The sequence below is a fragment of the Parasteatoda tepidariorum genome, chromosome X2, assembly GCF_043381705.1.
Source record: "Parasteatoda tepidariorum isolate YZ-2023 chromosome X2, CAS_Ptep_4.0, whole genome shotgun sequence".
NCBI classification, from domain to species: Eukaryota; Metazoa; Arthropoda; class Arachnida; order Araneae; family Theridiidae; genus Parasteatoda; species Parasteatoda tepidariorum.
In genome coordinates this window covers 41370863-41384750 of record NC_092215.1, presented here as the reverse complement: position 1 = coordinate 41384750, position 13888 = coordinate 41370863, and the positions used below count along the sequence as shown (strand labels likewise).

General features: G+C 29.1%; 1 protein-coding gene across 1 annotated transcript in view; it reads right to left on the bottom strand.

The window, feature by feature from the left end:
* Nucleotides 1-1455: 1455 nt before the first annotated feature.
* LOC107440225 (paired mesoderm homeobox protein 2) overlaps nt 1456-13888 on the bottom strand; it is a 28628-nt gene continuing 16195 nt past the window's right edge. The window contains exon 3 of the mRNA XM_016053084.3: nt 1456-6111. Within this exon, the coding sequence (XP_015908570.1) occupies nt 5857-6111 (255 nt within the window). The 3' untranslated portion in view covers nt 1456-5856. The remainder of the gene's footprint in view (nt 6112-13888) is intronic.

Genomic DNA, 13888 nt, shown 5'->3' with positions numbered 1-13888 from the left:
AAATAAAGGCCTCTTCAAGTGCTCTTGGTGTTCGAGCAATAATTCCTATATCGTCAGCAAAAGCCAACAATTGTATTGACTTATTAAATATAGTTCCTCTGTTATTGATTTTTGAATCTCTTATTACCTTTTCTAATGCTAGATTAAAGAGGAGACAGGCTAAAGAAATGAAGGATATTAGTTAAAATAATAATATTTATAAGCAGCTGCACCGCAATGTCTCAATATATTTCAACTACATGTTCTGTAAAAGCACCAAAATTGCTAAATTTTATTGTTCTGAAAAAAAAGGACTATAATTCAGGCACATTTTAACGAGAAACTAATTTAAACTTTTGATGCACAATTTTTATTAAAAATATTATATCGGGCACCTTAATAATTTATGGTTATGAAATACAGCTTGAAACTCCGGTGTCTTTTTCTACGTTAAAGGTAAAAACTTCCGAACTATAATTTTGAAATTCGTAATTATTTGCAATTATTTAAGTCTACGATAAAAAAAAAATTTTTATTGAAATTTCTTTATATTTACAAAATCATTTATTAACACGTTGAGCACCGCGTCAGCCATCGGTGGCTGACACTGAAATTACATTTAGATCGCCTCAACCACCAGTGGCTGACAGTGAAAGTACATTTAGGCCGGGTCAACCACCGGTGGCTGACACTGAAATTACATTTAGGCTGCGTCAACCACCGATGGCTGACACGGAAATTATATTTAGGCTGCATCTGTCACCGCTTGCTGACACTGACCTTTCACAAAGGCCGCGAACAACAGCTGGCTGACAGTGTATAACATAATATAGAACTATAAAATTTGCACTCTTTTATGGAATTGCAGAAAATTTATTCAAAATTTACTAAATTATTGTGATTCTTGGTTTAATAAATTCAATTTAGTAGATTTTTATCCACCAATATTTTTAAACAATTCGTAGGCATATATAATTCACCACTTTTTTCAGATATGTCTTGCTAAGCCTTTTATAAAGTAGCAAAATCTGTCTATATTTGCAAATTTAGTTTGTAGTAATTTACCGTGTGGCCTGACGAGCAAGCCATGTAAAATTAGCGTGGCATTCAACGTGTTAATAAATTTTTGAATATGAATGAAATTTTTTTTTCCAACTACATTTTTTTCGCATTTTAGCACAAATGTAATCCATATAATCTAACTGGTATTTTTAATTAACTATTAGACAGTTTTTATAATTAAAAACTGTCAAAATATTACTTTTGCTTGTAAATAGAACGTCAGAGAGTAAGTAATTCATTAAAGAAATTCTGGTTTCCCATCTACGTCAAAGAGTGAAATCAAATGCTAAATTGCCTATGATGGTTTTATATCTTTGATTTTTAATTTAAAATCTGTCAAATTAATTTTTAAATAATGTTTTATAAAAAAAGTAGTGTATTATTTTGTTAGAGACAAAAGAAAAAAACTAAACATGCTTACAAACAAGACATTTTTTAATATTTTATTGAACGTCAAATAACACTGAAAATAGGTTTTTAACATTCATATTATAATTTAACATTTATTCAACTTTATTTATTCTTCAAAAGCTTGAATTCTTTCGAAGAATTAACATTTGGTAAGTCGTCTAACATAATAAATAAAACCATAAAAACACTTTCACAATCAAGTAATCGAAGAATTTAGTCAAAGAGATAATTAAGTACAAACAGTCTCACAAAATAAAATGAAACAATCTAAATAACTTTTTATTTAATGATTGAATTTTCATGTTTGAAGATATGGTATTAGTTGCTTGAGAGATAGACCTAATTATTTTGAGCAATCGATGGTATTAAAATACAAAAGACACAAAAATCAGCTTTCTTGGATTAAACACAGTTTGTTTTCCCGACCGATTCGGATTTTTGATAGTCAAAATTTGGAGAGAAGCCACAATCCGAAACATAGTATGATTCCAATAGTTTAATCAGTGAAGTGGTCGAAAAATTGAAAACCATAATGCAGAGATGATTGTGCTCCGGAAAAAATCCAGATTTCCGGATTATTTGCTTACTGCGATCCGGTAATCCAAGATCCAGAAGTTACAAGAAATCCGTCGCTCACATTTATGTATAAAAATTCTAGTATATTTTATTTAAAAATATTCGAACTAGAATTTATACTTTGCAAATTTTCAGGATTATTGAGTTGGGCTCACAATCACCCCTGATAATGTCTATTTGGCGTATTTCTCTCGCACTTTTTAAGAACACGATTATGAAACTCATTTATTTTAAGATCTTTCCATGCAAAAAACAGTAATTTATAATGATTTAGTTTAAAAATGATTGCATAGTTATGTAATTGTAAAGTATACAAATTTTCACATTAAATTTCTAAATTTAAAGCAAAATGTAGTCTTAAATATCACCCTCTCTCCTGACGGAATTAGGAATCATATTTCCTAGTTTACGGCTTCCCCTATTTTAATGGTCAGAAATCTAAATCCTTCGAAAAAAAGGTATTTTTTTCGAAAAAAATTGTTTTTGTGTCTGATTTAGCAGCTAATTTATTGACTGCACTAATTAATTAGCATATTTACAAGTCTTCCTCTCAATCCATGGCAAACAAAAATTATTTTAGTGTTGCTCTTTTTCTTTACTCCTTGAACAAAAATATAAAGAAACCGTCTACAAATGTATATTTTACCATTGAAAACCGCCAGTTATTTGCTTGACCGAACAAACTACTTTTCTATACTTGCTGCATACTTGATGAAAACTATTATTTTAAAAATTTCCTTCACCGAGTGTCCCAAAAAGTAACGGATGATTTTGAAACTCATTTTTAAGAATTGGAAGGGGTATAAAAATGTACGGATTAATCCGTAAATTTTTATACCCCTTATAAATTTTTGGTTTCGTAAGTTAAATACAGCAATTGCTGTGTTTAACTTACGAAACCAAAAATTTATTCTTGCGAAATTTCAAATTCAGGTACAAATATTGTAAACAGATGGCGCTGTTGACTTGAATGGTGTTGTTGAATATAAATGAATGTTTTTTGCTTTATTTTTGATAAATTCCAACCGAAAACGTCTACGGGGGTTGTATGCTAATTTTTCTCTCTGTGCCTCGTTGTTGCTGTAACTGGAATTTATTTTTTATTTCTATCTTTTTTTTAAAGCTTAACAACTTTCCTTATCAGTGTCGGAAACGCCGTCTGCTGACATTGTTTTAAATTAATATCTTGATTGGAGAGAATAAAAGTGTTGTTTCCTAAGCAGTAAACCGCACATTTCCACCTATTTTCGTTTTTCATAAATTTATTTTTCAAATTATCAGTCGTTATGGGGACGCGCCTTTCTACTACGCACTGCCTGAAGTGATTATCGTAGTTTCCTTCTATTCCAGTCCTTTATTCACATGAAATATTGATATTTTAGATAACTTTATACAGGCCTTATATTTTTAATTTGAAATTTTTTTGTTACAGTGTTAAAAATAATAAATACAAACCAAAAATCAGATCGTTTGAGCCTCTATGTTGCCGATATGTATATCTATATATATATACACCGAAGAGCCATTACATTATGACCACCCTCTTTCTATAACAATGGGCTCGCCCAGGTTTTCATGGTTTCTCGCCCACAATATTTTCATGGGGCACATTAGGACCCATAATCCTCGTAGAACAATCGCTGACGTCTGTAAGCTACTTGAACATAGTTGCAGACCAGGTTCACCCATTCATGGCAACAGTTTTTCCTGCGGGGGATGGTGTTTACCAACAGGATAATGCACCATGTCATAAGGGTCGAATCGTCATGGATTGGTTCGAGGAACATTCCAGTGACTTTCAAGTCATGTCTTGGCCCCCAAATTCACCTGACCTTAATCCAATAGAGCATTTGTGGTCCTACTTGGAAAACCAAATTCGTGCTGCCACGCTACCCCCTCGCAATGTGAGGGAATTGCAGGACCAGTTGGTGAGCGCTTGGTACCAGATACCTCAGACTACCTATCATGACCTTGTGGAATCAGTGCTATGGTGGGTGCTAGCAGTTTTGAGGGCTAAAGGTGGTCCTACATGTTATTTGCAGGGTGGTCATAATGTAATGGCTCTTCGGTGTATATATGTTTGTAATATATATTTCCGTTTTCTATAAAGGTTTTAAATTTTTATTTTTTCATATGACTTCAGTTTTTATCAAAATTGTATAAAAATAGACTTTAGTTATCGGTTTTTTTTCCATTTCCTCCTTTAGAAATTGAGTTTTTTCACCAATTTTTTTCTGTGCGAAAATATTTTTTGAAAATTCAGTAGTTGATCAAGTATCGAGATTTTGAAAAAAATACATTTGTTTTTTCTTCATGAATTAGAAATGTTAAGTTTTTTAAGAAAATTGAGAAATTCTGTTATAAATTTAAGTGCAGAATAGGAAAAAAATTGATATTTTTTTAGAAGCTTCTCAAAAATCATGGAAAAGACAATGCAAAAGAAAATCCTATTTTGGACACTTTGCAGCGAAAACGTTTACCTTTTTAATAAGATATACTTTTACTAAATATGACACTAAATTTTACGGTTGATATTTTTCGAACAATATAAACATTATGCCTCATAAATGAAAAGTTGAGTACCTAAAGGTTTCAAGTGATATTTAAGTGAATTTGAGTTAATTTATTTTACCGTTTATAGGTTGACAATATAATACAAAGACTAAATCTAGCCTTTATTTCTTGTCCAAAAGCTTTTTCAATTGGCGAAATCTATAAATCCCTAATTTATTAAACTGTTCGCCACGTAGCCTTCGTACATTTATGATTCCAATTTGCTGCCAGAAGATTAAATTATTTTCCCAATTTGTTGTCAATACTTGAGATTTTATTACAGTGAAATATTGTCATTTAGTATATTCTTCCACTGAGATCTGCGGAATTTAAAAACGTGGTAAAATAAATTAATATTTATATTGGTTGAATAAGATTGAAACATGATCTTTCTCTGAAAAATCCCAATTTCTCAAAAATGTCAGAACCATCGTCCACTAAACTCTTTTTCGTAAATAAATTGATTTCTGCCTCAAAATTTTCCTTCCTGTATAACAACTCTTATTTTCAACAGAAAGTTAAGTTTGTTTCTAAGCATTATTTCTTATCATTAAATTTTTCATTATCATATCCGGTAATGTCTCAAAATAGACTAACTTATGAAAATGCACATTTAAAAACTTGGCAAAATAAAATACTGTTGTATGGTTTAAAATAGGATCCGATCCTAATAAATTTCTCAAAAACGTCACTTAAAACCTTCATCCACTATGCGCTTTCAATCAAATGTTTTATTTTTTTTTTATTTTTGTTTTTAATAAATTGATTTCTGCCCAGAAATTTTCCATTCTATAAAGTTCTTATTTTGAATATAAAGTTAAGTTGGTTCCCGATCATGCCGTGAATCATGAAATTTCTTATCATCATATCCGGTAAAAACTCAAAATGAACTAACTTATGTTTCAAATTTAAAAATTTAAATTACTTGGCAAAATAAATTAATGTTTATATTTAAATAAGATTACTTAATAAGATTGATTAAATTATAGTTAAATAAGATTAAAATGGAATCTTTCCCTGAAAAATCTCAATTTCTCAAGAATGTCACTTAAAACCTTCATACACTAAGCTCTTTAAATACAATGCTTTTGTAAATAAATTAATTTCTGCCTCAAAAGTTTCCTTTTTTATGTATAGAAGTTAAGGTGGTTTTCCATAATGATGTGAATTATAAAACATTTTACCATACATTCGCAATGTCTCAATATAAACTAACTTATGTTTCAAAACTGTATGTCTTTATATAACAGGTACTACTTATTTTTAAAACATAAATTAAGGTGGTGCACCATAATGATGTGGTGCATAATCATGAGATCGCAAATGAAAGTTCGGCATCCCATAGTGTAGCGGAGGCCCCGCGGATGTATTGCCGCAGTAAGTGTGAGGGGGTTTCCATGGTAGAAGTGTTGTTGGTCTTGGAACTACTGGTTGTTCAGTACATGGAATTGGAGGACGGAGCTGATTTCGTTGAGCTAAAATTGTTCGTTCATTTCTTCGAAATTTTGCTCTTCTGTTCTGGAACCAAACCTATAAATGAAATAAAATCTATAAATTATTTTACAGTTGAAATAATATTGTTTAATCTATATACACTTTTCAAAAAGTCGATTTAGTGTTGAACCATAATATCGGTATTTTGAATCATACTATTGTGCTAATTAGTGGCAATTTTAAAAAGCGTTATCCCATTGTTGATAGGTGACGAGTTAGCTCGTCTTTTCAGGCCCGAACGTCGTTGATCGATGACGAGTTAGTTCGTCATTTCACTTGCAATGTGGTCAACAACGTTTGGTCATATTTATAATGTGAGGTCTACATTTATAATGTTTTACTTTACTTCCATCTTCAGTCACGGGTCATAGCGGGTGACAAAACATAGTTTCTGGATGAAATTACCGGTAAACAAAGAGTTACATTAAACCATTCTTTCGCTAGTGGTTGAACCATGTTATCGAGTAATCAAGCTCAAGAATAAATAATTTGAGCAATAATATAGTTCAACTTAACATTGTATTAAGATTGCAGCAAATTTGAACACTATTATGGTTCAATGTGGTCCAATATTTCTAACAGTGTAGCATCGAAATGTGTGGAATTTAAAATGTTTTTAACCTCATATCTACACCATTGGAAAGCATGAAAAAATAACTAAATTCATTTGTCAAATTTTTAACAGTGTATGGGAAATTTAATGTAAATATTTTTTGAAGGTTGCTTAAAAAACAATTGTAATAAAATACAAAACAAACTAAATGTTACTATAAAAATCATTTTTGAGAATTGTCATATTATAAGAAGTATCACATGTCATTGCGAACCGCTCATTTGTTATCCATAAAGTTTGAACCAATTTATTGTGTATTGAAATTCGAGAAAAAATTATTTGTGTGATAATATGGTTCAATTGGGCATTATATTAAGATTGTAGTGAATTTACGAAAATACTGTTCAACTTTTTCCAAAACTACTAGAAGTGTATCCTGTTAAAGAATTTTGAATAAACATCAAGGTTGACATGGAAAATGTAATTCATTCAGTAAATATTAGAGCAACATTTATAAAATTTATTTATTTTAAACATTTTTGAGCATGGAAAAAAAAATTATCTACGTTTTATAAAAATGATTCTGAAAAAAAATCTTAGTTTAGAAGAAGTTAACGAGGCTTATGCCGCGAATGCTGTATTGTTTAAAGCCGTAAGTCATTAAAAGTTTAATTGATATTGGCTTAAATTTAACAGAGTATTTACTAAAAAAATTCTTATATTTTTTAGTGTAATTCTGCATGGCAAAATGCTAAGTAGACTATAAAAAATTCATAAAAAACTTTTACATACCTGCACAATTTTGTTTTTCAATGCCCACTTGGGTTGACATTTTGTCAACATACACAAAAAAATAAATAAAACTATTTTGGTAAAATTACCAAGCTTGTAAGGTAATGATATTTTTGTTAACTATAATATTAAAAAAAAAACGTAATTCTGGTTGTAAAACCAAAATATACGGTATTTAAGCCCTCAGTTGATAATATTTTCGTTCGTTTGGTAACATTTTACCAGAAATTCTAGTTTTCAAAATTATAGTTCTTATCACCTCGCATTTAGAAAAAAATACAAAAATGAAAAATAAATTTAACCGAATAAATGTTTTTTTACACCATTCTCAAAAGTATCATATAAAGTTACAGAATTTTACTACATTTACTACCAAACAGCATGGTAATAAGACCATATTTTTATTGCTAATCTTGTCAAAAGTCATTACCTAAGCGCATAGTGCACGTTTTTGGTGTTCTCGTAGAGCCACACACGGTAAATTTCGGTATTCTGGTAGTTTTGACCACGTTTTTTTTCCTCTGTGAGATCAAGAATCTTTAGTGATATTAGAGGATCTCAATAAATAAGGTTGTCTAATGGACGATTACAATTGCTCTTAAATTTAATCATAATCGTCAATTTTATTAAAAAAATTATTAAATTGAATTGTTTTACAAACCCACTACTCACTATTTTTGACTGGATAAATGAATATGCTTTTCTACAAAAATAGATGAATAAGTTTAAAAAAAAATGCTTTGAAAGTTTAAATTATAAATAGTTTTTATTGTTTGCTATTTAAATAATGTTAAAAATAAAAATGACTTAATCGAAACAACTTCAATTGCAAATGCTATCTTGTTTAACAACGCGAGTCGTCAAAAATTAGTTCATACTGGCTTAACTTTAACAGTGTATTTGTTTAAAAAGCATTTAATTTTTGTTGTAAAATCTAATGAGAAAACGCAAAGTAAATGAAAAGAAGTCTTACAAAAACTTTTACCGAGAATTTTCAGTGATATAAAAGTTGTCTAATGGACCGTTATAATCACTCTCAAAACTAACCATAAATATCAATTTTAATATTATAAATATCAATTCAGTATTATAAATATCAATTCAATATTATAAATATCAATTCTATATTATAAATATCAATCTAATCATAAATATCAATTAAATATTATTTGATTGCAAATGGATGCTATTTTGTTTAACAACGCGAGTCATCAAAAAATTAGTTTATATTGGCTTAACTTTAACAGAGTATCTGTTAAAGTTAAGCCAGTATCTTTTTAGTAATATTTAATGACAAAATGCAAAGTAGACGAAAAAAATCTGCAAGAAACTTTTACCAAGAATTTTCAGTGATATAAAAGTTGTCTAATGGACCGTTATAATCTCTCTCAAAACTAATCATAAATTTCAATTTCAATATTATAAATATCAATTCTATTTTATAAATATCAATCTAATCATAAATATCAATAAAATTTTATTTGATTGCAAATGGCTGCTATTTTGTTTAACAACGCGAGTCATCAAAAAATTTGTTTATATTGGCTTAACTTCAACAGAGTATCTGTTAAAGTTAAGCCAGTATCTTTTTAGTAATATTTAATGACAAAATGCAAAGTAGACGAAAAAAAATCTGTAAAAAGTCTTTTACCAAGAATTTCCAGTGATATAAAAGTTGTCTAATGAACGATTATAACGGCTCTCAAAACTAATCATAAATATCAACTTCAAAGAAAAATGATTAAGGGGTATTATTTTACAAGTCTACTACTCCCTCTTTCTGACTAGGAGGATAAAGATTTTTTTTTCTAACCAGAAAGAAGGGGAAAAAAAAAGAAATGTTGTGGCTTTATGTACAATAATTTAGGGATAATTTTTTTGAGGCTTATAAGTGCTAATATAAGTTGTCCTTTTCAATGACCTTATCCTTAAAATCTTATTCAAAGGGATAATTAGGGGGTGAAAGTCTGTAAGGCGCCATTTTAAGCCTATCAGGTCATCTGGTGCGCTCTTCTAATGAAGTTTTTTTTTCTGTATAGCACCAACCGGAAGCTAGTCAGAAAACAAACTTAGTCTTGCTGAATCATTTATGGGGGATCATGTTACACTTCCCATTTCGTTTTCGCAAAATCTAACACTTAAAGACTTACTCGCTGTATCGTACCTTTTTTTTCATTTTAATTTTTGTTTACATGTATCAATTACGCCTGGCGTGTTCTTTTTTTCTGATATTAGTTTAAGTGAAATGAAGATGGTTTTCTTTTATGGCCTTTTTACCTTACTTAACCCTACTAATAACTAATTTGCAACTAAATTTTTTTTAAAGCAATCAGTTAAAAGAAGGTTATAAAGATATTTAAAACGCATAATTAGTTAGATATGATACATTATATTATGATGCGGAACAATTATGTAGGACGGAGTTTAAACATATGGCATTACACTACTAATATTAGAGTGAACATAAGGTATTACGTACCATAACATATAACATTAGTAACATTCAGCAGGTTAGCTATGGATAACGTTTTTCGCAATTTTAATTTATTTCTTACATTTATTTTTTTACCGGCGTTGAAAAGTTGAACACTTAACCCTACTAATAGTAAAATTTCCATTTTACCAGTAAATTATTGTAAGACAATGAGTTAAAATACGGTTAAAATTTGATTTAAAACGTGAAATTAGTTAGATATGATACATTTTGTTATGATGCTGAGTCATAACGTTAAATGGTTTTTAGAAATAAGACATAACACTACTAGTAGTAGAATGAAAATAAGACATAACTTAAGACATAACATAACATTAGTGTCATCCAGCATACGAGCTATGGTTACCGTTTCTCGTAATTTTGGTCTATTCCTTATATTTTATAATGAATAGCCAACCCAATTTTGAGTTGACGACTATCAATACTTAATTCCGTTGCCTCGTAATTTCGAACCCAATCAAGAAGACAGAGAACTCTTGAATCAAGTATTGAGACAAAATAGCCTTCGAGGAGGACTTCTTGATGGAACTAACTCGCATCTGGGTTACATGGAGAGGAAAACCACTAAAACCTTCCATGGTTAGATTGACGACAGCGAGATTACCCATGCTCTATCCGTTTATAACTGAGGAAATTTCACTTCAGCACTGTGGTCACTGCGAGTCAGTAGCAGAATTCGTATCAACCAGCCACCATTGGGATTCGAACTTGGGGGTCATCTCATTGAGATGTGAACGCTCTATCACCTGAGCCACCACTGTTCTCCGTATATTTCAAGCATAGCGGAGATACTTTATTTAAAAATAGGTGTTGGGCAGCTGATTCTTTTTTGGTTAACGGTATCGGGCAAAATTATTGATTGCCACCTGCCGCAGAGCGGCTATGAATGAAAAATGACGTTTAAAAAATTACTTCTAAATCACCAACTTTTTACACCGAAATCTAAAATTTATTTCATTTTACACTAGTTATAATTTTCTTAGTATAAACAGCAAACGATTACAGTTGTTAAAATAGTTTGATGTGTTTTCTTCCAAGTTGAAAATAGATTTTTAGATAATATAAAATATATATGCATATATATTTTTTTTTACTGATTATCTTTCTTTTTTTTTCCATTTTTAATGATTTGTTTAATTTTTTAAGGTAATATTCTTTGAAATGATAGAATTGGAAATCATTTCATTTTACGCTTTTTTAAAATTTTAGGGGGTTGAAATTGGTTATGAATGGTTTAATTCGAGTTAAATTATTTTAATATATTTTATTAATTTATGGCCTATTATTTAAAAGTAATCTAATTAATAAAATATCGCTATTATAATTACACTTTTAGCAGATTTTTTTTGAAATTAATAAATTCTGTAATTGTTAATAAACATAAATTTTTCTGTTGCATATATAATTGAATCAAAAACTCAAACTCAAAATTTTAATAATTGTAAATGCTATATTAAATACTCAAACTTTAGATAACCCTACCGAGAAGTCAGGATAGTTTCTTTCCCGTTTTTCTCCGTGATGTAAAAATTTTTTTTTATATTAATAAAATCAGAATTTTTTTTAAATAATTGCAATTTTTAATTTTTGAAAAAGTAGCAAGGTGTTTTTAAAAATGCCCACCATTAAAAATGTAAATATTGGGCTGTAACAAAATTTCATTAATTTGCCCTATGCTCTAAGGCTGTCGATGAATTCCATTGTTTTGTAATTTTGAACTCAACCCATAAGACACAAGTACTCCTGGATCAAGTATTGGGACAAACTAGCTGTTTTTAGGACTTTTTGATGGAGCTAACCTGATTTTGCGTTCATGGTACGGAGCACTATGAAAACCTCATATGGTTAGCCCGCCAACAAGGGGATTCTAAGCAATGGTCTGTCTACCTCTAAGGATATTTTACTCCAGCATTGTGGTCGGTGCGAGCAGGGAGAAGAATTCGTATCAATCTGTCACCGCTGGAATTCGAACGTTTGTCACTTCTTTAGGAAGTGACGCTCTAGCCCCTTAGCCACTACAGTCCATATCGAAGATGTTGTAAATTAAGGAAATATTTGCATTTTGCTATAAATTATTTATTGTAGGTTATTCATTTAGTTAACATGAACTAAATAAAATAGATCGCCTAATACTTGTGATCTGTAAAAATTTCATCTTAATTCAAGCATTTTAAATTATAAATTATTAGACTACGTAATTTTTAATTTAAATCAGCAGTTTTTAGGAGTAATCTTTTAAAGACAGAGAAGACAGGAGTAATCTTTTGAAGAAAAGCAGGTTCTTATTTATCACTGAAAATAAGTAAAATATGTATATTCTATGTTTCCTTTTTTATTGTCCGACCCCATTTTGTGTTTGTTTCAGTAAATCAAAAGTTCAACAATTTAATTTCATAAAGAGTTTAATTTGTTGTCAGCATTTTATTTAAATTAAGATTGAGTTCATTTTATTTAAGCTTATTTATATATATATTATTTTTTAAGGTTTCAAAGTTATTCGTCAAAATAGTTTCGATATTGCAGTATTCTAAAATTTTTTACCTAATACTAGAAAGATGTCGAAAAAAAGTCTCGAAATTTTCTAAAACTCTTTTTTTTGTGTGGTTCTAGATTGTTTTCTTACATTATTTCCCAAGTCTCTAACAAGAAAAAAATTTACAACATTGTTTCCTAAAGTCCCTGGAATTCTGAGATATTTGTTATAATTATACATTCTTGAAAGTCCTTCTTGTAAGAAGCTGACATTTTATTCCAAAAGATATTACAATAAAGAAAAATAAATACCTTATAAATATTTCAAATAAATGATTAAAATTTTTCTTATAAATGAGTTACAAATAGTAGTTTCGTTAACTTGTAATTATTACTATTATATTGATGTCGGTTTACAAAAAAATTAGTATAAGGAACAAATTTTCATTTTTCTAAATTATTTTCAATATTTGTAAAAAAATGTGATTCTTATTATAATTTAATTATATATGGAATTATAATTAAATAGACAGATACACATCATTGATATACGGAGAAAAAGATTCTGGTAAAATCGCCTTACTTGTCCAGTTCTGGTATTTTTGGTAAAGCAGTAAGAAAAAAAAAAAATTGGCGATAAAACCAAACTATACATCATTTAAACCATTCATTTGGTAATTTTTTCCGCTCGCATGATTTTAGCTAAAAGGAAATTCTGGTTTTTCTAAATTATAGTTCTTATTGCTGCACATTTAGTAAAAATACGAAACTAAAAGGTAAACTTAACCAAATAAATGGTTTGTATGCCATGCTGTAAAGTTATTACCAAATTCTACCAAATTTCTACCACATTTACTACCAAACAGCATAGTAAAAGAAACCCATATTTATGCCAAATTTATCATAAGATCACCAAATCCCTTTGGTAAAAATTACCTTACTTTTTGGTGTTCCCATAAAGCTAGAAATACAAATAATAGTTTTGAAATAGTATAGTAGTTTTGTAATAATTAGTAATTTTATCATATTCTGGTAGTTTTGTCCGTACTTTTGTACTTTTCTTTCTCAGTAATAGCATCTGTAAATATTATTGAATTAACGTGAATTAAAAGTTTTTTATGAAAAATAATTTTCTAATAAAAATTTTAATTATATTTATTAATTTTAATTAAATAATAAATCATATAATAAATTTAAAGGTATATTTATCACTTAAAGGTAATACCGTTAGATAATATGTGGTATTTTTTTTAAAAGTTAATAATAAGGCATAGCTTGAATCACTGTTAAAGTAACAAAACTCTCGCTAACAAAGTGCAATTTAAAGAGCAATTTGAAACTTCTCACTGAATCCCTACATAACCTGAAAACTTAATAAAAATAACTGTTTTGCTAACGAGGTACCACATTCTATAGAATACTAAAATCCAACATTAAAGTATAACTTCAACCCGAGCTTACAAATGCTTAGAATGCTAAGGCATCAAGTTACGAAATTCTTG